Here is a 25,944-nt window from a genome sequence, read left to right on the forward strand (position 1 = left end):
CAAAAATGCCGCATGAGTACAGAATATCCTAAATTATTGTTGGCCTCTTATAGTAGAAGTAACTTTTCCAGCAACATTGCCACGTTGCATTCAAATACACACTTCCGGCATCAGCTTATTGACATAGAGTGTACGTAAGCATCCAATAAGACAATAGCTATAGTTGAGTCCCTGTTATAATAACACAATGTCAGAAATCCAATTGGACAACAGTTAAGCCGTGCCATAGTTTCGAAGTCGCTATCGTCTCCCAAGCCGGGGTGAATTCCTTCCTTCCAAGCCACCAGCACTTACACACCTGTCACAAAGTAGTTGTTCGTGGTATATAAGTAGCTTCAATTGGGGAGGGATAGGGGGACACGCTCCTTTGTCCCGAGCTGTTTGATGTGCGAAGCAAATTTGTTAAAATGAGATCCCCCTCCCCTCTATGTGCTACATGCCTTTACGCACTTTTTCTTTTCTCTCTTTTCGTTCTTCCTCATTCCCTTTTTCTTTTGCTTTTTTTTTCTCGCTCCCAGATGTCTGCGGTCTTTTGGACCTGCTGGTTAATAGGGCCAGTCAAGTTACTTTTTTGTATCAAGTTTTTTTCTTATGCCTTGACACTTTGTACCACTTGTTTTCGTGAATGAAAGTATTATTGTTTTATTATTATTATTATTATTATTATTATTATTATTATTATTATTATTATTATTATTATTATTATTATTATTATTATTATTATTATTATTATTATTATTATTATTATTATTATTATTATTATAACCCGCCTTGCAAAGCGTGTAACTGAATACGATCGAACAATGCAGTCACAATAGTGACCTTACTATGTGACAGCAGCGCACTGTGCAGAAATTATTGATTTATGCATGCGTTACTGTTAAAAAGAAAGATTGTTACCATGTGTATGCTGAGTTGCAAGTTAGCACGCGTGTCCTCACCCACTCCTCATTGTATTACGGTATTTGAGCATTCTCAGTGCTACACCAATTATTCTGCACTGGTTCACTTCTGTGGTAATGAACGCTTGATAACAGTTTGCGTCAGGATTTTCAGAAATCTCTTCCTCAGTATTGGTTCCATTTAAATGTCAGCACAGTTTGAATAATAGTGCTGTCACATATTTTAAATATTCTTAAAATTTTCTTCAACTATTTACTGTTATTACGACTGCTACCCCAACCGACACTTCGGTGCATGGAAGAACTCATCACATATACTCGTACAATGAAAGAGCTTAACAAAGTGGTAAAGTCGCATGGAGGCGACAGTGTCACAATAATTGGTTGACTAACTCAAACGAACACGCATACCAGCATAACTACACATACCTAGCGCTTGGAGAGTTATATAACAAATCTATAACATCGAGCTGCAAAGACTTGGTTACAGCATTGTAGTAAAAACTTCAATCCAAATGTTGTTCCCGAAGTTGTAAGCAAACCTAACGTCGATCAGTTTGGTGCATCACTTAATAAATACAATGCGCAATCAATAACTAATTGCGAAATGACTTTAAAAAATTCTTCATTTCAAATGTTCTCACTACTTCTATACTCTGCTTCTATTGTTATGCTTCGCCCCTGGCGAAAGAGGGCATTTAAGAAGAGTCACTATTTCTACAACGCAGTGAATGAAAGTGTCTATGCGCAAAACTTATTTGCGCTAAGACAACATTGCACGCCATATTATAGCTACTAGAACTAGCCTTTTTACGCAGACATAAACCATGCACTCAAGACCAGTGTACATTTCGAGGTATTTTGCATATGCAATTCATACCGGCTCTGTCGAGTCGGATGATCACAAACCTAACCATGATAGAGCTAGCTTATGTGAGTGAGATAGGCATCATTGATGTACTTCTGTCTTGAAATTGTTTTTCATTTTGTTGTGGCGACTTATGATAATCACTGAGGCAGCACAAGTTGTGGCCTAGTACGTTCCTTCTTGCTGAGCAAAAGCAGACAGAGTCTCAATTTGTGTATGCGTGCTATTTTTTTCTTCGAGCTTACAATTTCATGGCTTGCTAATCAAGAATGACGTATTTTAATAAACTGCGGAACAAATATTATTAGGAAACTTGCACATGTGCTACAAGTAGAACGTTTTATTAAATGTACAAGCAAGGAAAGGAACTGCTATTACTTCTGCATCTACCAAGTTCTCACTCTATTGATGAAGAGGGAGATTATTGAGACCAATTTCTGCCTATAAATAATTATGATAGTAAACGGGCAAATTTATCATGCCTAATATTACTAGGCAAGAAATGACATCTCACGGAGTTGTGCATATTGGAGAACGACGCTTGCCTGATCGCCCTTGCTCTTGACACTGAATTCGACGTACTGCGTCCTGAAAACAAAAGCGACGTTGTTTTCATTTAAATGCACTTTATTCAGGCGGTCTTGTCTTTAAAATAAGCAACGAAACGCAAACGTGAGCGTGAAGTTAAAAGTGGTCCTGCAACATTTTTAAACATAATGAGTTATTCATATTACATACAAGACAATGCTGCCATGAACACCCGAGTTAAAAGTGCCTCACTTCATTGCAGCCGGAAACATATATTTAGCTACTGTAGAGATCAGTCATGCTCTCCTATGGCTTTGTTCGACCCCCGCCATCTTAACCGCATTTGACGAAGCAATGGTGCCAGAATGCCACCATTGGCTGGATATTTGTAAATATCATGCTCATAGATATCTTTATGAACGTCTACCAAAGTATCTGCAACGGGGATATTTTAGGCGTCTACGTATGCCGAAAGCAGGACGTAATATTGCGTTCAAAGTGGCGACATCAAATTTGGTTTTGTACTTCCAATATTCAGATACTTAGAATGGTGACGGATTGGGCTAGTTTTGGGCTACTTCGCGCTGTACCACACAATCTAAAAATTCGGAAGCTGCTTGTCTTGTGAGGTTGTGACAAGACCTCAGCTGGTTATACAGGGTATATGCGTCGGAGGCCATCCCAGCACTTAAGCGCGCAGCACTGTTGAAATGCATAGTTCACTATGTCCTAAGCAACAAAGCAAGCCCACATGACCACAGCCCAGTGCAGTGCAACAGGCTGTCACGGATGCAATCCTATGTAATCTTTTTGAACTACACTGAAGAATTTTGATGGCTTAACACAACTGTTACTGAGGTCGTGCTCGTCTTTGCAGCCTACCTGCAGCAGGAATCTGCTGTAAGTAGGCTGCATGTAACTGCAGAAGGAAACCTGTAGATGGTTATACAGTTTTCATGATACCCCAAGGAAAAGGTGACGTCTTAGACAAGAAGCAGTGGCTGCGCAACATTGCCTGAAGTAACTTTATTCCGACAAGAACAGCGTTGTTTGCCAAGTAAGGTGCTTTCCTTATTGTTGGTGTGAAAGTGACACCTAATGCTGCATGTTTAATGCGTAACCATATTTTTCGCGACTATCCCAGTCCGTTGCGCGAAAACTCTAATGCTCTTGTATCTACACAAAATACATCAGTTCCGAAGTTATGTCATTGACACGTTACGATTGTGTAAATGTATATTATTTTAGGCATATTATCCTAGGCTATACAAAACGATAAAAACAAAATAAAAAATAGGGTGATTAGAGAAATTTCCTATCATGATACATAGTGGTCCAAGAATGCATGGCGAAGCCCATAGTATGGGTGGACCAAATTAAATTAGGGGTGGGCAAACTTAAATTTGGGGGTTCGACAACCAAAACTTAGAGGTGGGCCAATTTGAAATATAGGGGTTGGCGAACTTAAGTTGGTGTGTGGGCCAACTTGAAATTTCTGCGTGGTCGAACTTAAATTTGGGGGTGGCTTAAGGTAAATTTTAGGGTGTGCGAAGTTGGAGATTGGAACTGCGTCAACATTAAATTTGGTGGTGGCCCAACCTGCCATGTAGGGTTGCCCATTTTAGCTTTGTTCATCATCATCACCCTGGCTGTGCCCACTGCAGAGCAAAGGCCTCTCCCATACTTCTTCAACTAATTGTGGCGTTGTTTGTCCCTGCGAACTTCTTAATCTCATCCGCCAAACTAACTTTCTGCTGCCCCATCCCACGCTTGATTTCAACTAAGATGTCATTACCTCGCGTTTGTTCCTTCACCCAATCTGCTCTCTTCTTCTCCCTTAACGTTACACCCATCAGTCTTCTTCCCATAGCTCGTTGCATCGTCTTCAAATTAAGTAGAACCGTTTTCGTAAGCCTCCAGGTTTCTGCCCCGTAGGCGAGTACAGGTAAGACACAGAGTTTATAGACTTTTCACTTGAAGCATAATGACAGCCTTCTCTTCACGATCTGAGAATTCCTGCCAAACGCCCCCCAGCCCACTCGTATTCTTCTGATTATTTCAGTCTCCTGATCCGTCTCCGCGGTCACTATCTGCACTAAGTTGATGTATTCCCTTACCACTTCCAGTTACTGGCTACCACATCGTAAACTGCTGTTCTCTTCCGAGACTGCTAAACACTACTTTAGTTTTCTGCACACTAATATTAAATTTAGGGGTGACCGAATTAAAATTTGCAGTTGGCTAGCCTAAATTCGAAGATAAGACAACTGAAATAGGGCGGTATGCGTGCACATACTTAGACAACTCCAATGGAGTTTCTGAACAACTTCCTTTTTATTTTTCCGACCTCTTCATCAGTGTTTTCTGCACAATTTGTACGCTGGATGAAAATGTGGCTGTCCTCAGCATGCTGAATGTTCTGCTGGGACGTCATCAACTCGCACGTCGTCTGCTCTTATTCTGACCGAAATGCACCGCTGTAGGTTCTCCACGTGCTGTGGACAATTATGTGCAAAGATACCGACTCTAGTGCGCATCATTAAGATTGTTAGGATCCGTTGCTTGTCGCTGAAAGTAAAATAGCACCTCATGAAGGTTTCTTTCCAACGTATTTGGATCTGTACGTCGGTCACTTAGATATTATGAATTGAAGTCCCTGAAAAAAATTTATAACAAGTATACCCGTGGTATTGCAGGTTATGAGCGCTAGCTAGACAAAATTACGTTTTTTTAGGTTTTTGAATTTGCTTTGAATTGGGCTGCCACGTACGCACGCATAAGTTATTGACAATGATTATTTACTTTGCTCTGAGGTAGATGCACAATGTTCAAAGGATATTCACATGATAGTGCACGCGTGCTAGCACCTAAATTGCGTAAACGTCCTATTCAGCTTGGAAACCACAGCTCAAAGGTTATTTTCAAATGAAGAAGGCAAACACATGGGCGTGCGATAGATTCTCGACTACCTCGCTATAAGCGGGCACGCCTAATAAAGTTAGGGGGATGTTGCGGGTATAGAGAGTCTATATTTACAATATATATATATATATATATATATATATATATATATATATATATATATATATATATATATATATATATATATATATATATATATATATATATATATATATATATATATACAGGATGAGTAAGAGTAGTTAACATGGCTGACCACCAACAACACACTGCACGGAGAGGCTCGAATGTTCTACCTCTCTCTTATTTCATCCTTCCGTAACAGGACCTCCGGGTGGTGAAGCGCCGTCTCGGTGCATGGTAGGCCAATAATTGCGAGCGAAGTATGGCTTCAGCCGCGAAACGTGCACGACGTTAACATGCATCTGACTTCAGGATGCATCAAAATTTAGCGGCGAAATCTCGTATTTAAGTCGTTTACTTGGTGAAGGACTTCATAAGGCCCTGTGTAGAGAGAGAGAAGCTTCTGGGAGAGGCCAACCCAACGACATGGTGGCCAGAAGAGCACCCAAGCGCCTGGTGCAAGTTTAACAACGCAATGGCAGCGGTCGTCACGGTCTTTTGTATATCCTGCGAGGCTAATAAACGAGATCTAGCGACTTGACGTGTAATGTGAGCGCGATGGATAACTTCACAAGCGCACTCAGTTGCAACACGCGGCAAAAAAGGGAGGATGGTGTCAAACGGCAATGTGGGGACGGGACCATGCAAGAGATAAAAGTGTGTATATCCGGCTGTGTCATGTCTGGACGAGTTATACGCGAACGCCTGGTAAGCTAGCGTGGCGCCCCAGTCGCTTTGATCGTTGGAGATCTAGATCGGCAGCGTCTCTGATTTTTCGGTTGAGACATTCCGTAAGACCGTTTGTTTGTGGGTGGTAGGCGGCGGACAACTTGTGCTCAGTGGCACAAAAGCGGAGGAGGCAGTCGATGACTCGAACTAAGAACGAGCGGCCGCGGTGTGTAAGTAACTGTCGAGGTGCCCGGTGGTGGAGAATGACGTCGTGGAGGGGAAAATCGGCAATGCCTGTTGCGAAACCATTCGGAAACGCCTTTGTTATCGCGTAGTGTGTCGCGTAATCATTAGTGACGGTGATCCACTTATTCCCTTTAGTCGTCGCCGGAAAAGGGCCAAGCAGGTCAATGCCTACGCGAAAAAACGGTTCAGAGGCAACTGCAATAGGATGGAGTCGTCCGACAGGCGCCAGGGGAGGTTTCTTCCGGTGCTGGCACAATGCGCAAGTTGTGTCATAACGACGCACAGAGCGGTGGAGACCTGGCCACAAAAACTGGAGTCGTACGCGGTCACATGTACGCAAAACTCCAAGGTGTTCCGCCGTCGGTGCATCGTGAAGTTGCTCATTAACAACAGATCGCAGATGATGAGGAAGGACAAGGAGCCACTCAGGGCTGTCAGGGTTGATATTGAAGCAGCAGAGGTTGCCATCATGCAGCACGAACATGTGGCACGTGCCGTCGGTGTGGTTCGATTGCACCCTGGCGATGATGTAGTGTAAGGATGCGTCGCGTTGTTGTTCAGCGCGCATGTCGGTCATGTCAGTCAAAGCCATCCCGCAGGTCACCAGATTATGCGCAACAGAATCGGGAGGATCCACGGGCTGATTCGAGAGGCAGTCAGAGTCCTTGTGGAGGCGTCCAGTCTTGTAATGGACACTAAGATAAAATTCCTGGAGCGGCAAAGCCCAGCGACCAAGGCGTCCAGTCGGGTCCCGAAGGGAACACAGCCAGCAGAGTGCGTGATTGTCTCTGGCGACGGAAAACGTGCGACCCTACAAATATGGCCGGAACATCGCCACACCCCAAACTAAAGCCAAGCACTCCCGCTTGGTGATGAAGTAATTTCTCTCGGCTGGGGACCGAAGGCAGCCGGCTGGCGTAAGGTGTCACGCACTCGGTACCATTTGCTGGGCGAAAACAGCGCCGATACAATGGCGGCTTGCGTCAGTGTGGACTTCAGTCGGTTCAGATGGATCAACAACGGACAGCATGGAAGCGGTGGTTAGAAACCCGATGAGTGCGGCGAACGCGTGAGCCTGCTCCATGCCCCATGAGAATGGCGTGTTTTTCTTTAGAAAATCTATAAAAAGCCGAGCCACGTCGGCGAAATTCTTTAACTAAACGGCGAAAGTAAGAACACAGGCCGAGGAAGCAGCGCACGTCAAAAGCAGAACGTGGCACAGGGAAACTGCTAATGGCGCGACATTTTTCCGGATCTTGTTGGACACTGGATGCGTCAACAAGGTGCCCTAATATGGTAATTTGACGACGCCTGAAATTACACTTTGTGGAGTTCAGTTGAAGGCCGGCTTTTCCGAAGACCGCAAGGATTGCAGCAAGTCGGGTAAGGTGGCTGGCGAACGTGGGAGAAAAAACGATAACGGCGTCAAGGTAACAGACAGGTGGACCATTTGTCGCCACACAGAAGGGAGCCCTTCATACGTTCAAATGTCGCAGGAGCATTGCATAGGCCAAGTGACATGCCTTTGAACTGATATAAGCCATCTGGCGGGATAAAGGCCGTCTTGCGGTCCATTTCATCAACTGTAATCTGCCAATAGCCAGATCGGAGATCGATGGACGAGAAGCGCTTAGCTTCGTGCAAGCAGTACAAGACGTCATCAATTCGTGGTAGCGGGTAGACGTCTTTTCGCGTGATCTTGTTTAAGTGGCAATGATCGATGCAAAAACCCCAGGTACCGCCTTTCTTTTTCACAAGGATTACAGGCGAAGCCCAAAGGCTGGCTGATGGCTCGATGACCCCATTGAGAAGCATTTTGTCCACTTCTGATTGGATTACTCGATGTTCAGCATGCGATACCCGATAACGACGCCGACGAATAGGATTCGTGTCTCCCGTGTTTATGCGATGGTGAACAATATATGTTTGGCCTAGAGGCCTGTCGCCAAAATCGAAAATGCCACTGTAGGATTCAAGCAGGAGACGTATGTCCGTGGTCCGTGTAGAGGTGAGGTCAGGTGCCATCATTTTCGTGGAGTCATCCGTTAAGGAACCTGAGCTGTGAGTTGCAATTGGCGCTAATAAGCCACTATCGGCATTTAGACTCTCAATGTGAAATTCGTAACCACTGGAAATGCTGGCCAAGAACATACCCGCCGGAATTACTTGAGGGCACAGTCTGAAATTCAGAAGTGATAGAACGACGTCATTATTAGCAACCGTGACCAAGGTACGCGGAGCAGCAATGTTCCGGTTCAAAAGGTAGGTAAATGATGGGGTGGAGCACATATTCACCGTCACGAACCTGTGGCTTGGCGGCCAAAGTGACGTAGGTAACTGCCTTGGGTGACAGACGCACACCATGAAGCGAGCACAACTACGTTGGGAGGCTGAGTATCGGTGAGTTGTAGTTCAAACTGAAGAACGCTAGCCGCGCAGTCCATGAGAGCAGAATCAGCGGATAAAAAGTCCAATCCAGTGATAACGTCGTCAGGGCAGCTGTAGAGAACAGCAGAGAGAAGTAGGCCGGCCGGCTATAATTGAACGCGCAGTACACGTTCCAAGAACGACCAGCACACGACCATCGGCCACACGAAGCGCTCGGGCCGCTGCTGGTGTGAGGACCTTCTTTAAACGTCTATGTAGGCTTGCACTCATCACAGACACATGGGCTCCATGTCGAAAAGTGCTTGGAGAGGTACGCTGTCTATTTTAGTGTCTAATAAACTTCTCCTTGTGGGCAAACACAGAGAATTTGCTGCAGTAGTAGGCGATGCAGCACCACCGTCGAGGCCTGCATTTCTTTTTTTTTTCCGAAAGGGTGCGACTAAACGCCACAGGGGGCGAAAGGCAACCTGGCTGCGGCGAACGGGAAGATGGACGACATGTTTGTGGTGAACAAAGCTGGTGTCCGCGCGGCGATGGTGCAGCGGCTGTACCATGTGTTCCTAGCAGAAGTGTCGGCGCTGTCAGACTCGTTGGTGGGCGAAACATTCTGGACATTTGCATCAAAACGGCTGAGGTTGGTCGGTGTGCGAGGTGTTGAGGCCCACGAGTTGCGACAGTATTGGGCGACATGTCCAATGCCGCAACAGGGGAAACATATCGCCTGGTCCTCCACCGTTCTCCATTCGGGTTCCATTCCAGTGGGGTTGTAAGAACGCGGAGAGAAGCGTCGAGGTGGATCTAAAATAGTAGATAGGCTTTCGTTAGCTCTGGGATTGGCGACAGCATATACAGAATGTAAACCAATGTTTTCAAGTTCCTGGCGAACGATGGCTTGTACGAGGGAAACGGAAAAGGTGGTAGCATCATGGTTACGCAAACAGAAAGCTGCGGGCGCCATCGCATCCAGTTCACGGCTAACGATTTGCAACACGTCCTCTGATGGCGATGCATGCTGCTGTGTGGGTTGATGTTCACACGTCGACGTTGCGGCAGTATTGGGAAGTCTGGCGAATGCGTGCTAGAAGCGTCGGCTTCTGGCCTGCTCGAATTGTCGGCAATCTTTAATGATAGCATCAAATGTAGAGCAGCTTTTGCACATGAGCAAATTAAAGGCTTCGTCAGTAATGCACTTAAGCACCTACCCGACCTTCTCAGTTTCTGTCATGTCGTGATCGGCTTCACGACAAAGTGCCAGCACGTCCTTGATGTACGAGAGAAAGGACTCCATAGGGGACTGGGCACGGGATGCCAGCTCCTGCTTTGCGGCATTTTACGGCCGGCTGGTTTGCCATCTTTGCTGTGGTCCCAGCTGGTTAGCTCCTCTTCATGGTTTTTGTACCACATATTTGCCGTGCCTCAGGTAGAACAACAGGTTAGCTAGCATTAGCGTTGGGTCCTATCTGTTCATTCCACTCACAAGTTCGTACATAGCCACCAACGCTTCAATGTTGGCGCCATCGGTCCTGCAGAAAGTTCGATGATCCTTGGCTTGCACAACCACAACCGAAGGCTACAGCAATGTAGCTAGCGACGGTGACGTTGGAGGCGGCAACAACCTTGATCCCGCGTGCTCACCGTCATTCATGGTGGTACGGTGATGTGATGACCACTGCGGAGCTCAGTTTCCAACTGTGTTACCCCGCACCTCCCAACAATATGGCACGGGGACGTTGCGAGTATAGAAAGACTACATTTGCATTATATATATACAGGATTAGTCAGGGTAGTTAAGATGGCTGACCACCAACAACAAGCATCAGCCCGCGTCTCTAATCTTCATCCTCTTTTCTTTCATCCTTCCGTAACAATATAATACCTGCAATGCACATGCGCGCACAGGCAAGAAAAGAAAGGCGAAACACCGAAGAATGTGTCCCAAGCAATATTATCAGATGCGCAATGTAATTCGTCTCACCATGCCGATGAAAAAATGTCAGGATTATAGCACTTGCCTCAAAGCTCTTTTAGGTCAGTTCATACGGCTTTAAGAAGAAACATATTTCCTCATAAACGTTACCTTCAGCATTATCTATGTTTATATCACGAATTTTAAAATTTATCGACGCCACTGGGGCGTGCCACGGGCCTAAAATTATGCGCGTCTATCGAACGATGCGGCCCATCCGCGTAGCCAAGGAGAAAAAGATGCCGTGCGCAGCCTATAAGGAGAACCAAGCACGAAAGCACCGCCGGGAAGAGAGTATTGCTGCTTTCAAATTTTGCGAGGAGCTTTAATTTTACGCAGTTACTAGGTCATTAGGTGATGCTGGTGTAAATCTGCAGAAAGTTGTTTCATAAAGACGGGTTAATTTCGTGGCGTCATCGCGGCGGTTGTCGAACAACTGTGGCCGCTTCTTGGCCGAGGAGTTTGCGAAAAAAGATTACGCATGGAGTCTCTTAAATTAGAGTTTAGTAAGAAAACGTTGCACAGCCAAGATATTGTGCAACTTTATGAGCTAAGTCGTGAAACACACAGCGCATATCCGAGATAGTCCGCTCCAAATGTTCGGTCACGCATTTGTTTGGGGGTGGCTAGAGACTAGAGCTAGAGACTGAATACTTCCTGTAGAATCATGGCGGAAAGTAGTCTCCCAAGATCAGTAGTGCCTATCACTGGATCTCCAATGCCGAAGCCAATCCAGTAGATTTTAACGTTGACTATGTCCGTTGGAGTAGGGTTTCGTGGTTTTCTGAACACATCAGGGGATCGGTGCTGACCACAATAAAATAGTTGCCTGAGTAATGAAGAGGGGAATGGTCTGAGAAAGCTCATACGACTATACTGAAACTGCGCTCGATGGGGAGCTATGACTTGCCGTAATCCTGCTGGGCCAATTCGGAGAGTCGTGCGTAGTTGACCATTGTAACATATGTGAACGCACTGCTACAGACTATTCGTAAGACGCGGTCAGTATTAGGCGCGGCGAATTCTTTCTAACGTGCCATTGAATCCTAGGCGGTTTATAGATGGCACGTAGCAACAGTCGTGTAAAATGTCCTCGTGCAGCTTCGTTGGTAGAACAAGCTCGTAGGTACACCTTCCCTAGTTTTCAAGTTCCGCCAACAACGCCGTCATGAAAACAAAACAATGATATGGAGCTTTGCCAGTCTACGGTTAGAACTGCTTGCGCACCCTTTAGGCAGAGAATGAGAAGGTTGCCCTCCAATTCATCGCGCTCTTTGTAAGCCAATCCGGATGCTGACAGTGCTGCAAAACATTAGTGACTTTTTTTCAAGTTCAGTGATGCTATTTCAAATGGATACTTGTGAAAAGCCGTCCGCATCGTTGTGTTTATATCCTGATGTGTGATAAGTGATAACAAGAAATTCTTGCAACAGTCTGCTCCACGGCACCAGATGGCCAGGGGATGTTGGAGCAAAGCAGTAGAGCGAATGGTCATCGCTGACTACTCTGAATGCGCGATACCACAAAATAGCCAAAGCATTTTGATGAATCGGACATTGGTTAAACATTATTTGATTTTGACGGCACATTAATTTTTTTTCTTGAGCAGGTGATAAAGTGCGAATACCAAAGTCAATGACGCATTCAACGCCAGTGTGCGACTGCTGCAACACAGCTTGAAGAACAATAGCGCTAGCGTCTATGCGATATTCCCTGCTGGTATCTAAGCCAAAAGGACCTAGTACGTTTGAAGATTGGAGATGGTTTCAGATTGTATTCAATAGCTGACGCTGTTCCTCTGCCTCGGCAAAAGTGACATCCAGTTTCGTGAGCTTTGTCTAGTATGTACAGAATACTGAAATTGGCGTATATCACTTGGACTAGTGACCGTATGCAAAATGTCAAGCGTACTAGTTTTCTCCAGGTCTGGGCGGATACTGGAATTGTTCACGACGTGATCAAAACATTTCAGTTTTGCTTGCCTAAACTAAATATACTATGAATAGGGAGATAGCCTAGGCCTCCTACTCACTTGAAGAACGACCTCAGGGCGCTCCTCGTGCTCCTCAAACGTGTCATAAAGAATTACCACGTCCTCTAAGTGCCTGAATATTTATGCACATTTTAAGCCTGAGTGAATCATGTCTACCATGCAGCGAAATGTAGTTAGCGTAAAATACAAGCGGAAATTAGACTCTCAAACAAGTTTTAGAACTCTTAGTGTTTTATAGCATTGCCAGTCTTTGGATATTTCATATACTTTGTGGGAGCCATGCACGTCTTGCGAGAGAATGTTTATATTGCCAGGAATTCTCTCGAGCGAGAGCCCCACGCCACAGACGAAAAACAGTTTAGCAACGTATCCTACTGGGATCAATCAATAAAGAAATAAAAAATTCAGCTTTTTTAAACAAGTCCAGAAATGTGTACAGAAATAGGTGTACCAATAGCCTATGGGCTAGTAGCTGGTCCAATACACAAAAGTACATATACAGGTCAGCCAAATATATATCGGCTCAATGAGTAAGAACATTATTTACATGAACAAGTACTTGCTTTAAGGAAGAGCTGTTAGGTTTGGCTAGACAAGAAAAAGCGTTTACATACAAGATCAAAATTTCTGGTTACTTTTATTTCCACAGGCACAGTGTTCCAAGTTATAGCATCAAACAACTCTAATAATCGTTCACCGTATACATTGCTTCAGTGAGGAAGGTTTAAGTTAATACATGGCTTTGCAATACATGGCTAACACAAAAAATAGTTGGTACATGGATTTTAGAAACAGTTTTAGGCACATGTATGCTGTCTCGTATACTGTTATGTGTGTCCTAATTTTGAGCCTAAAACCATTTCTGAAAACCCAGAACAGTGATGATGAGTATGTACCGAGGGGAAGATGAAGCGTATGAATATTTCTCCCACTAATTTTCCCGTGCATCCAAGCGGCCTTACATGCTGGGACATAGCCGGGAAGGAAACGCGGAACGAATTGTTTGAAGCGCGAAACGTGAACGTTCTCTGAACAGCGATATCGACGGTCCGAAAATGCCTCAACAGGAGTAACAGCATAGTTGACTGGGGATTTTGTTCCGTAATAATCTAGGAACCGAGGAAGCACGATTCAAATATCTCACATAATGCGGGTGTACGAATGGGAGTCAAAAATAGCTCGTCTTCTCCAGGACAAAAGGGGACGTCTCGACAAAACATGTCGTAACATTGCTTGTGATCTAGCTGACTGAATTCTGTCCTCAGCGAAGACGTTGGTGGCATTGGTCAAGTCCACGATGAACTGTTTTCCTATATTGGCCACGGTGTCAATATCATCTCATCATCTAGCCACTCATCATGCATAGTTACTCCCACTTCTTCATCCCGCAGTCGTCATACCGTCATCATCTCTCTATCGTCGTTATACATTTCTTTCCATCTCATTATCCTCATGTTGTCGTGTTCATCACGTTGTTGTCATTTTACCTTCGTCATATTTTAAGAATCTACATCTCATTAACACCATTTCGTCGTCGTTATACGTCCTTGTCGTTCATCAATATCATTCCGTCATCATTTTATCGTGACTGCGTCAGCGTCGTAAAGTCCTCGCCATGCCATCTTGATGATGGGGGAGCAAGAAGGCATGACCTTGGCAAGTGAGTACCTTAGCAAAGATAGACAATATTGGATTATGTGGTATATGGGCGAATAAAGGAAAATCATAATTACCATTCCACTGGTCCAATAAACGTGACTTCAGGAGGAGAACCTGTCGCTCATTTGGTCGACTGCTATTTGCATTACTGTCAATAGCCACTGTGAGGTGAGTTCTGCTCTAATTTTATTACGATATCAATTATAGAGACGCCCAAGGAGCATTTTGCCGTCGCCGTCGGCGTCGCCATCGCCTTCATGTTTGGGATAAAGTCCAAGTGCAATAAGACTGTCGCCGCGCACGGTATGCTGTACCTACGAGTGAAAGCACGTGATGGGAACCGACGACGGTTGCTCAGTGTGGTCCGCGCGAGGGAGTAAAGCTGGCAGAAAACGCGCCGCCTTCCGTAGCACAAAGGGCTGTGGGGAGTGGGGAGAGAACGAAGGAAGATGGTGTGGCGCTGAGGCAGTAAGGCGTATTTTGCGACCAGGCACAAGGGGCACTGACGATCGCGGCTAAATCTCGCGCGCAAAAGAGAGGAAAGTGGGAAGACAGTATGGGACGCAGGGGAACGGGCGTCCTTACTCCGCCAGCAAGTGCGTCCTTTCAGATGCCGCGAGAGGGCGCCCGTGCCCTATATTAAAAGCGATATGCAGACGGCTCATACCTTTGTGTGTACTGTCTTCGCCGCTCAGTTTCCGTTGATGAAATACACATCACAAAGGTGACTTCGCTCGCTGCTGCTGCAACGCTTCCTCTAGCCGGTGTACTTAAAGCGATTGTCCGCGGTCATCGAGTGTGATGTTAGCCTGTGTGCGCTTACACCATGCTTGTTAATTTGGTTAGTAAGTGAACGTTGTGCACTCTATACGGCCGGGAAACCTATCCTTAGTTTGCTATAATTTGCTATCGCATTTGATGGTATGCCGTTCGTGCTTAAACTGGGTCTTTTTTTATTGCGAGTGCGGTATATTACCCTTTTCGCACAAATACGGCGGCATCGTAACTAGAACATGATACGAAAAATGACCAACGGCTCAACGAATAAAACACGTCAAAAATGATCGGATTGATGTCAAATTCCTCAGTGTCTTATTGCAAACCACGACATCCTGTCTTCCCTATATGCAAAAGCCCACACAAATATTTTGATGGTGTACGGGTCACAGCTATCGTCTTCAGTCATGCGCTAAGGGTCCTTCAATACGAAATGGCACTGATGTTATCGACGTATTCATTTCTTGGCCAATCTGCCAAATGAGTAGGAGGCACAAACTTGACAGGAAAAAAACAACACTCTTGATGCCAAATCATGAGATTACAAAATGTGGAGTGCCGCTGGCAAAATGTTTCAAAAGCAATGCCGCGAAAGTGTACAACGTGCACGACGAAATGCGCATAAACACCTTCATTTCCACATGTAAGCAGTAGTAAATTTCCCTACAGAGCCTTTCTGTTCTTCTTCGATATTATGGATCATTTACGTCTTTAGCTTCCTATCAAGCTTACATTTTATTCAGATGGGTACTTAATGTTTTTAAACCTAAGTAACCGAGGCCGACAAGATAGCCCCACCAATGCACTAAATTTGATTTCTTCATGACGTAGCAAATGAGTTTAAAGCTTACGAATTCAATAACGGAAAGTTGTACTACCTTTGCCAAAACATGGTCTCGAGACTGTTGATGCTGCAAATAACCTTGATAGCGTTAAATATAGGGAAGTAAACTACCTAGGTGTTACGCCTATGAAAATATCAACGGAAAACCACATATTATACTCATTGTAGCAACTCAGTAAAGAGTAGTTTTCTTTAATTGAATCGAGGTTATAATGTCCAGCGGTGGAACGTACTACCTGCGAAACACTCCCCAGAAAAAAATATAGTCTGTGGGGATGTCCTCTTGGTCCTGAGCCAACATTTATTTGCAAAAATAAAAAAAAACGTGAAACAGTTTGCGCGGAGCTTTATTTTCTCGACTTTTACCTTTATCGACCATGTGGCTGTTTTTACATGACAACGTTAAAGACACATGTACCGCGCAGAAATCTGTAGAATTAAATTTACTGCACAATAATACTACTTTAGAGTATTTGTGAGAATATTCTCTAATGCAATTACTATTAGCCCACACGCGTCAGCGAACTCATCGCTAATTTCCTTCTTTCCTTCGTTCTTCTCCCTCCCATCCTCTTTGTTTCGCCCTCTCCCATTCCTCTTGTGTAGGGTAGCCAACCGGACGTTATGCTGGTTAACCTACCTGCCTTCTGCTTTTCTCTTTCCTTCCTTCTTTCCTTCCTTGTCTAAGAATATCATTGATTCTAAGAGTCATAAATCTGTACTAAGATAGATTTTATTCCTCCTCCTCTCTTTTCCAGAAAATAGCGCAACGTAACAACAAAGACGTTCAGTCACATTACCAACAGCAATTTTTCCAATTTCCGCGTGTGATTTCTAACTGAAAGCAACTGACAGAAATATGAGTTCTTACTATAATTAATAAATTAACGCAATGCAGCTTATCACCTTATAGACCCCACTAGGTGGAAATATATAACCGCTTCAAATATAGAAAATGATGAACAATATATAATCGTGTTTACTTCGAGAAGCAATTGGTTATAGCTCAAAAATAAAGACAGTCGGGCTGGTAATAGCGGTAATGTTGCATGAAAGGCCGTTTCATTCTGCGGAGAAGGAGTAATAATGAAGCAAGAATCGCAGCAGTGCGGTCATGTGATGAGGCAATTTTCAGGCATGTCCGGCGCAGAAAAATGCGAGCTCGTGGTGCTATGTGCCATGTGGAGTCGATTATGGGGGCAAAACTTGAGGAACACGCTTTCGTTAGTACAGCGGCAGAGAAGAGAAAGGTATCAACAAATTCGGTTTTGAATGCCCCTAAACTTACGTGATACACATAAAATGAATATAAGAACTCAACTTTAGTCTAATTAAAGAATTTAAGGGAGTTCGATGGGAAATGCACAGTGAATTGTTTAAAAATTGTGGGGAGTGAAACGTGTAATATATATGATATCACCTTTGCACATGTATATGGATGCGAAAATTCGTAACCGTAGAACATCGGCTTGTACGTATTAACCATTTGATACCTATTTGATTTCTAAAGATATTATTTTCACCTCGTAATAAAGTATGACTCCATCACGTGTTCTCTCTAGTGTCTTCTCTCATTTAGGCTCTGTAAGTGTTTGATTTCTGTCTTATTGTTCATTTACTTGCTTCGTTTCAACATACCTACGATTGCAAGAAGCACCTCTAGTAGCATTAAATAAACATGTAAGTGAATTAATAAATAAACATATCCATACGGAATATATATTTAGGAATGACCGCACAATAGAGTTAACATTTCCCAAATTTGAGACAAAATGCACTAGTGTTCCTAATACGTATGAGTTTAAGTGCATATAAAGCATTTTGGCAATAACAATGCAGAATCAAGATTTCACTGTACCTACAAGAGTGTTTATCTCTAAGGGATGCTGCTGAAATTTTATTTTGAGCGGGCATAACTTGTAAAACCGCTGAATTATTAGCAATTGCCATATCTGTAAAAGTATTTCATTAAAATTTGATAATTTGTAAATGCATCCTGATTCCTCGTAAAAAATTGTAAACATCTCAGTAATCTAAATACATATGTGTTCTATTATGTAATGAATATCAAAATTGTGTTGAATGCAAAACAAACGCCTGTACATTCCAGGTAGTATACATCAACCGTCTATTCTCGTATAATCCTTTCCCCTCAAAATGTATACTCTAAATGAGCACAAAGATTATTGTTTACGTACATAGGTACTATTCTTTTACTCGAGAGCCTGTAAAAGAGAAAACATGCATTATTGATGTCTCTATCCAAGGAAGATGTCCGGCGCTGTAAAATGCCAACTGCTGGAGCTATCTACCATGTGTAGTCGATTATATTTTGACAAAGTTGTGAAACATAGTTAGGCTGATACAGCGGCGACAAAGAGCAAGGATATATAAAGATGGTTTGGTAAATAACTACCGAAATAACAATATTAGAAGATTCTGAATAAAAAATACTGGACAAATCAAATGGGGCTAAAACAACAGAATTCGATACGATACACATTATGCAAAACTTCCAGTAGAGCAGAGTTGGCAGATCGCGACACAAAAATCAGTGCGAAACTAGACATATCAGAAAGTTCCTATCGTTCGCCACCTGTGTGATCTAGAAAATTGCTTTGAGATTCTGAATAATGTACCATTACCATAAGATGAAGTGCCAGGCGAAAAGTACAACTGATAGGGCAACCTGATTCACCACTTGTGTGGTCTAGGGAATTGCTGACTTCCACAAAAATGTACCATTAGCATAAATTCAAGTGCGAAGCGAAACGTACAACTGATCTCGCTGCCTGATTCGTCACTTGTGTGATCTAGACAATGGCTTTGATATTCAGAAGAATCTGACATTAGCATAAATTGAAGTGCGAATCGAAAAGTATAACTGATCAGGCCACCTGACTCGCGCAATTAATAGGTATGCGATGCGCAGTCACTTCGTAGCCAGATTGTAAATATTTCGCAGTCACAGTCATACGCATGGAGCCTCGAATGTGCCACGGGTAAGAACGCCAGCGAATGTCAAAGAGCACAAATGTATTCAGCACGTCTTCACGTCGTTTGGTTTTACTATGAGATGAGAGCACGTGAATTTCATGTGTTGCTGTCCTAACGACCAGAAGAGGAATAAGGCCTAGGGTGGTTGCTTGGGCTAGTTGGTAATTCATGATCAAAAATAACGTACAGCGCAAAGGACCAGGACAGCGATAGACGACATACACGTCACGACATAAGGCCACGTCACATTAGTAATAGAATACAGGTCATTAGTTATTTGACTCCAAAACGTGCGCAGGCAATCCCGAGAAAAACATACGTGATTGCTTCATACGACTGACGGAACGAGCCAATGTCACCTTTTCGAGCGATTTAGCCACTTCGACTAAGGTTGGAGGGTATGTTCATGTGCGTGCTGTATATACGAGGAACTACGAGTGGTCTTTGTGTACCACAAGTGCCGCTCATTAGGCGTGCTCGAGGCCTGCAGTTTCTCCTATCAATTTTCTTTTCATTTGAATGTTTTCATCTTTTATCGTGTTTTCTACTTAGCAAGCATCGTGTGTCATAATTGATCCCCATGTGCCTGAAACGTTCACCATTCATGCGTGATGTAATCAGACAGCTGTAATGTTGTCTGTTACTTTAGTTTAGCAGTCATGTTAAGGTTAGATTTTATGTTTATGTAACCCTTTATGTACAATTTTCTGTAGCCTTGCTGAGGTTTCAAAAGCGGAGCTTGGCATTTACATAAGGTAGGAGGCTTTTTGATGCAAGAAAAAGCTTCTTAAGCTTTTCATTACAGTTAGTGCCCTTGTACGCTAATATTTTCTTTCAGTTGTGTACATGCCGTGTTATGTTCAATTGTAACACATCCCAACTGAACTAAACGGCTGAGTTTCTCAAAAATTTCAAACTTATGTTTCCCTGTTTACAGAAGCGTGCAATAAAAACTGAACCCACAATTTATATAAATAAAAATTGTTTAAATTTTACTTACACATTTGCGTTGGATCCGATAGCGGCTCTGTAAAGAAAAGCAAGGCGTTTAGTCAAACTGCAAGTACAATAAAGTACGTACTGTATGTAAATTGAATATAATATTTCAGGTCGCAGTTGAAATCCCAATTTTCGTTAATGTCCTTGCCTGTTGTAAGGCGCTGGGTACATTCAAATGACCGAAGCCTTCAGCACTGCCTATACACTCTTAGGCAAAGTTACACCCCTTGGGGTCTATCTCTGCCATACAAGAATAATCCTTATCTGCCTTGCTTCGCCGTTCCTTTCTTGAAAACGCCGAGCCCACTACTTTCGTGTAGAGAATGCTATGTCATGCTGATAACGTGCATGTCGTTCATTATGGGAAAGTACCGGGCTCGCCGCGTTAAAGAAAGGAAATGCGCACAAGATAGATGACGATTATTTTTGTGTGACAAAAGGGTGTAATTTTGCTTAAGAGTGTACCACTGAACCTAATGATGATCCATTTAGAATCTTTTGGATGTTTTCAGTCTTTTATAAGCATTGCATATATTAGTATTACACCAATATGTGTCATATCCTGCAATTTTTCAATTCAGCTATGCTTTAATTATTATGAATCTCTTTAGAATTCCGAAGCAGGGCCAAATTTCATCAGATGTGAGAATTTATTCTTTTCGTAAGGGTAATGGTACAGATATGCAAAATCGTTTTACAGACCTTTTCCATAGTGCGAAGACTGCAGTAGGACTGGTTATAAAACATACAAGGGCATAAAATACATGGTTAAGGATCCAGAAAAAAGAAACACTTATGAAGCAGTGCCTTTGGCACAATACAGCGAAATCATAGTGTAATAATGACAATGACGAATACATCAAACGACGAAATGCACATAATATTGCAAGTTGGCTGGACATTGTCAAAAGGTGGAGATGAGAGAACAAAACGATTCAGAGGTTTATAAATGTATAACGCTTAAACAACAAATTTAAGCGGGGGGCAAAGAGTCTCCAGAATGAGATGGTTGTAAATGAGCAGGTTCCTATTCCGTAATTAGTACGAAATCGGGGTAATAATAAATTCTTTCCGACGCACAACGTGTACAACTACACTCTTAAGCAAAATTACACCCCTTTTCCACACAACAATAATTGTCATCTGCCTTGTCCGCATTTCCTTCCTTTAACGCGGCGAGCCCGGTACTTCAAAGTCACGAACGACATGCCCATTATCAACATGACAGAGCATTCTCGACAGGAAAGTAGCAAGCGCAGCGCAACTGCAAGCAAGACAGATGACAATTATTGTTGTGTGGCAAATACACACCCCAAAGGGTGCACATTTGTTTAAGAGTGTAGTGTTTAGTAGGTCGATGCTGAAAAGTTTAAAAGGCAGATGACGATTTGTCATGTTAAAAAACAAGCGCATAAAAATCAGATAAACTTAAGTCGAAATAACCTCCTAAGAATTAAAATGTTGCATTGCCATATCTTGTAAGAACTATTAATATGGGAGCACTGAACGCAATGAAATGGCCTAGTACTGGATTTGGTGCGCCAATAAAATATAGGATTAATATGTATTCCCAAACGTAGTTACACTCTAGATTAAATGACTACGGATGAAAGAAAATGGAAACATAACAATGCGTTAGTCGGAAAAGGTAGCTACTTTCAATGAATGTACAAATAGCAAAAGCAGTTTTTATTTTGTTTGCGTCGGTGATATGCAAACGAAAACTAGGTGTTATGTAAAACGCCACCGCCGCGAAGTCAAGCAGTGATAGAAAGGCAAAGGGAATGTGACATAGCTACACAAAGAGTGCGTAATGTTTAGAAGTACGTTGATGAACCGTTTGTTGTGTTGTGTTGATATAGGATGTTGTGGCCAAGTACTGCACCAGGGTGGCCAATCCTGATCTGGTGAGGGAGTGCGTTACCGGTTCTGGTCACCGGGATCAGGCCACACTCCAGGCCTGTTTGTGCAATTTTATCAACACGCCAATTTTTTTTTAATCCGGTGGAAAATTGCCGGCACCGGGATTCGAACCACGGACCTCTTGCACGCGAGGCGGGTGTTGATGCGAGGCGGGGAATGAAGATTGTACAGGTCTACGCCCCTACATCCAGTCATGATGCCCAGTAAGTTGAAAGCTTCTATGAAGACGTGGAATCGGCAATGGGTAGAGTGAAAGCTAAATACACTATACTAATGGGCGACTTTAATGCCAAGGTAGGCAAGAAACAGGCTGGAGACAAGGCAGTGGGGGAATATGGCATAGGCACTAGGAATAGCAGGGGAGAGTTATTAGTAGAGTTTGCGGAACAGAATAATATGAGGATAATGAATACCTTCTTCCGCAAGCGGGACAGCCGAAAGTGGACCTGGAGGAGCCCCAACGGCGAGACTAGAAATGAAATAGACTTCATACTCTGCGATCACCCTGGCATGATACAAGATGTGTACGGGCTCGGCAAGGTGCGCTGCAGTGACCACAGGATGGTAAGAACTCGAATTAGCCTAGACCTGGGGAGGGGACGGAAGAAACTGGTACATAAGCAGCCGATTAATGAGTTAGCGGTGAGAGGGAAAATAGAGGAATTCCAGATCAAGCTACAGAACAGGTATTCGGCTTTAACTCCGGAAGAGGTCCTTAGTGTTGAAGCAATGAATGACAATCATATGGGCATCATTAAGGAGTGTGCAATTGAAGTCGGTGGTAACTCCGTTAGGCAGGATACCAGCAAACTATCGCAGGAGACGAAAGATCTGATCAAGAAACACCAATGTATGAAAGCATCTAACCCTACAGCTAGAATAGAACTGGCAGAACTTTCGAAGTTGATCAACAAGCGTAAGACAGCTGGCATAAGGAAGTCTAATATGGATAGAATTGAACATGCTCTCAGGAACGGAGGAAGCCTAAAAACAGTGAAGGAGAAACTAGGAATTGACAAGAATCAGATGTATGCGTTAAGAGACAAAGCCGGCAATATCATTACTAATATGGATGAGATAGTTCAAGTGGCTGAGGAGTTCTATAGAGATTTATACAGTCCCAGTGGCACCCAAGACGATAATGCAAGAGAAATTAGTCCAGAGGAATTCGAAATCCCAAAGGTAACACCGAAAGAAGTAAAAAAAGCCTTGGGAGATATGCAAAGGGGGTACGTAGCTGGGGAGGATCAGGTAACAACATGTTTGTTGAAGGATGGTGGACAGATTGTTCTAGAGGAACTGGCCACCCTGTATACGCAATGCCTCATCACCTCGAGCGTACCGGAATCTTGGAAGAACGCTAACATAATCCTAATCCATAAGAAAGGGGACACCAAAGACAAAATTATAGACCGATCAGCTTACTGTCCGTTGCCTACAAACTATTTACTAAGGTAATCGCAAACAGAATCAGGAACACCTTAGACTTCTGTCAAGCAATCGACCGGGCAGGATTCCGAAAAGCTACTCAACAATAGATCATATTCACACTATCAATCAGGTGATAGAGAAATGTGCGAAATATAACCAACCCTTATATATAGCTTTCATTGATTACGAGAAAGCGTTTGATTCTGTCGAAACCTCAGCAGTCATAGAGGCATTAAGGAATCAGGGTGTAGACGAGCCGTATGTAAAAATACTGAAAGATATCTATAGCGGCTCCACAGCCACCGTAGTCCTCCATAAAGCAAGCAACAAAATCCCAATAAAGAAAGGCGTCAGGCAGGTGGATACGATATCTCCAATCCTATTCACAGCGTGTTTACAGGAGGTATTCAGAGACCTGGATTGGGAAGAATTGGGGATAAAATTTAATGAAGAATACCTTAGTAACTTGCGATTCGCTGATGATATTGCCTTGCTTAGTAACTCAGGGGACCGATTGCAATGCATGCTCACTGACTTGGAGAGGCAAAGCGGAAGAGTGGGTCTAAAAATTAATCTGCAGAAAACTAAAGTAATGCTTAACAGTCTCGGAAGAGAACAGCAATTTACAATAGGCAGCGAGGCACTGGAAGTCGTAAGGGAATACATCTACTTAGGGCAGGTAGTGACGGCGGATCCGGATCATGAGACGGAAATAACCAGAAGAATAAGAATGGGTTGGGGTGCGTTTGGCAGGCATTCTCAGATCATGAACAGCAGGTTGCCATTATCCCTCAAGAGAAAAGTATATAATAGCTGTGTCTTACCAGTACTCACCTACGGGGCGGAAACCTGGAGGCTTACGAAAAGGGTTCTACTCAAATTGAAGACGACGCAACGAGCTATGGAAAGAAGAATGATAGGTGTAACGTTAAGGGATAAGAAAAGAGCAGATTAGGTGAGGGAACAAACGCGAGTTAATGACATCTTAGTTGAAATCAAGAAAAAGAAATGGGCATGGGCAGGACATGTAATGAGGAGGGAAGATAACCGATGGTCATTAAGGGTTAGGGACTGGATCCCAAGGGAAGGTAAGCGTAGCAGGGGGCGGCAGAAAGTTAGGTGGGCGGATGAGATTAAGAAGTTTGCAGGCATGGCATGGCCACAATTAGTACATGACCGGGGTTGTTGGAGAAGTATGGGAGAGGCCTTTGCCCTGCAGTGGGCGTAACCAGGCTGATGGTGGTGATGATGATGATGATGATGATGAACCGTATCAGCTGATTGCCGAATATAGGCGAGGCGCTCGTGGCGTCTCTAGGGTAAAGTTTCACAGCTGGCACCACGCGCAGACTGCTCGGTAGCGCTAAGTCCCATGAGAGCACGCTGAACATCGGCGTCATACCACGCCGAATAAACCAAGAAAATGTTCAGGTAATTCTCATCAGCCGCACGGGAGCCCGTAAGACCATGCTGAATTGGAGGCAGCAGGCTAGGTGAAGGGTGCAATGAAAATTTGCATAACATCTGCACAAATATGGCATAGTATTTAGAAGCACGTATAGTAGCCGCAACTGCTGCTTCGCCAACATAAAGTAGGCATTTATTGCAGCTTTAGCTATGCTTATATCGGTTGCATCAAGCGCAGACTGCTCGGTAACGCCAGGTTTCATGAGAGCACGCTGAACTACGCGACAGACCCATACATGTGAGCTTCGTTTTCAAGTGGGCAACCTGAGCGCTTCAGGAGAGGTCCAAGCTAACAATTACACTCTTGTAGGAGTCTGGCACCCTTTAAGGTTAGGTAATTATCGGTCATGACGTTCGACTAAATCGGCTATTAGCCCTGCCTGATAGGTCTGGATGGTTGTGGTCCAACTGATATGTGCGGGCGCCACACCCAAATGGGCAGGGCCTTACCTATTTTCCCCTATCACGGAGGGCCAATGGCCAATTTGGAATATAAACAGATTGGAAAAGCCTTATGTTATACTGGCCAAGCTTGCCATTGATGCATACTAGATAACCACTAATCGCTTTTAGAGGGGAAGCAACTAACTCACGCTTTTCTTTCGAGATCGTTGGGCCTTGCGTACAAACGCCGAGAGATGCCCGCGCCGCTGCCTTCTCAAGCAGTAGACTAACCCGCAGGTGAGTCACTGCTGATGCCCAGGCGAAGATGTCGTCAGCGCAGATTGAGACACTCAATGTTCCCAATAGGGATTCAACGGAACGATGAAGTGCAAGGCCGCAAACGGTCCTATAGAACACCTCCTCGGGGGACGCCGTTGCACTTGTGGTCGGTAGTCAGACCATCTTCAGTACCTACACCCATGATCAAAATATACGTATCTCGGGAGCGCGTAGCAGACTGCATCAATGCGATTACAGGCGGCACTGCACCTACATTAGAAAACGACACCAAAGCGGTGAGTTGGATATGCGTCCAACCATGACGGCCAGCATGTCATGGCGCTTTCTCTGGTGAGGTTTGGCTATGCCCGCTAAAGATCAACGGGGTGCCACCTGTTCGGCTGCGTCACAACCTCCCCTGAGTTTTACTGAATGGATGCGGCAGAGCTGGCTCACTCGACTATCGCGCATCGCAAATGTATCATCGCACGGCCTATATCTCCTTTTTGCTCGCCTTTCATTGAATCGCTCGGAATGCTTTGCTTCTTATTGTTGCGTTGTATTATCGGAAACGCATCC

General features: G+C 44.0%; 1 protein-coding gene across 1 annotated transcript in view; it reads right to left on the bottom strand.

Annotated features, from left to right (window-relative positions):
• Positions 1-25,944, bottom strand: part of LOC142591138 (uncharacterized) — a 41,425-nt gene that overhangs the window by 5,760 nt on the left and 9,721 nt on the right. Inside the window, exons 2-5 of the mRNA XM_075703516.1 lie at positions 20,584-20,613; positions 19,883-19,909; positions 18,084-18,110; positions 2,285-2,358 (exon numbers count right to left, since the gene is read on the bottom strand). Of these exons, the coding sequence (XP_075559631.1) occupies positions 2,285-2,358; positions 18,084-18,085 (76 nt within the window). The 5' untranslated portion in view covers positions 18,086-18,110; positions 19,883-19,909; positions 20,584-20,613. The remainder of the gene's footprint in view (positions 1-2,284; positions 2,359-18,083; positions 18,111-19,882; positions 19,910-20,583; positions 20,614-25,944) is intronic.

The sequence above is a fragment of the Dermacentor variabilis genome, chromosome 8, assembly GCF_050947875.1.
Source record: "Dermacentor variabilis isolate Ectoservices chromosome 8, ASM5094787v1, whole genome shotgun sequence".
NCBI classification, from domain to species: Eukaryota; Metazoa; Arthropoda; class Arachnida; order Ixodida; family Ixodidae; genus Dermacentor; species Dermacentor variabilis.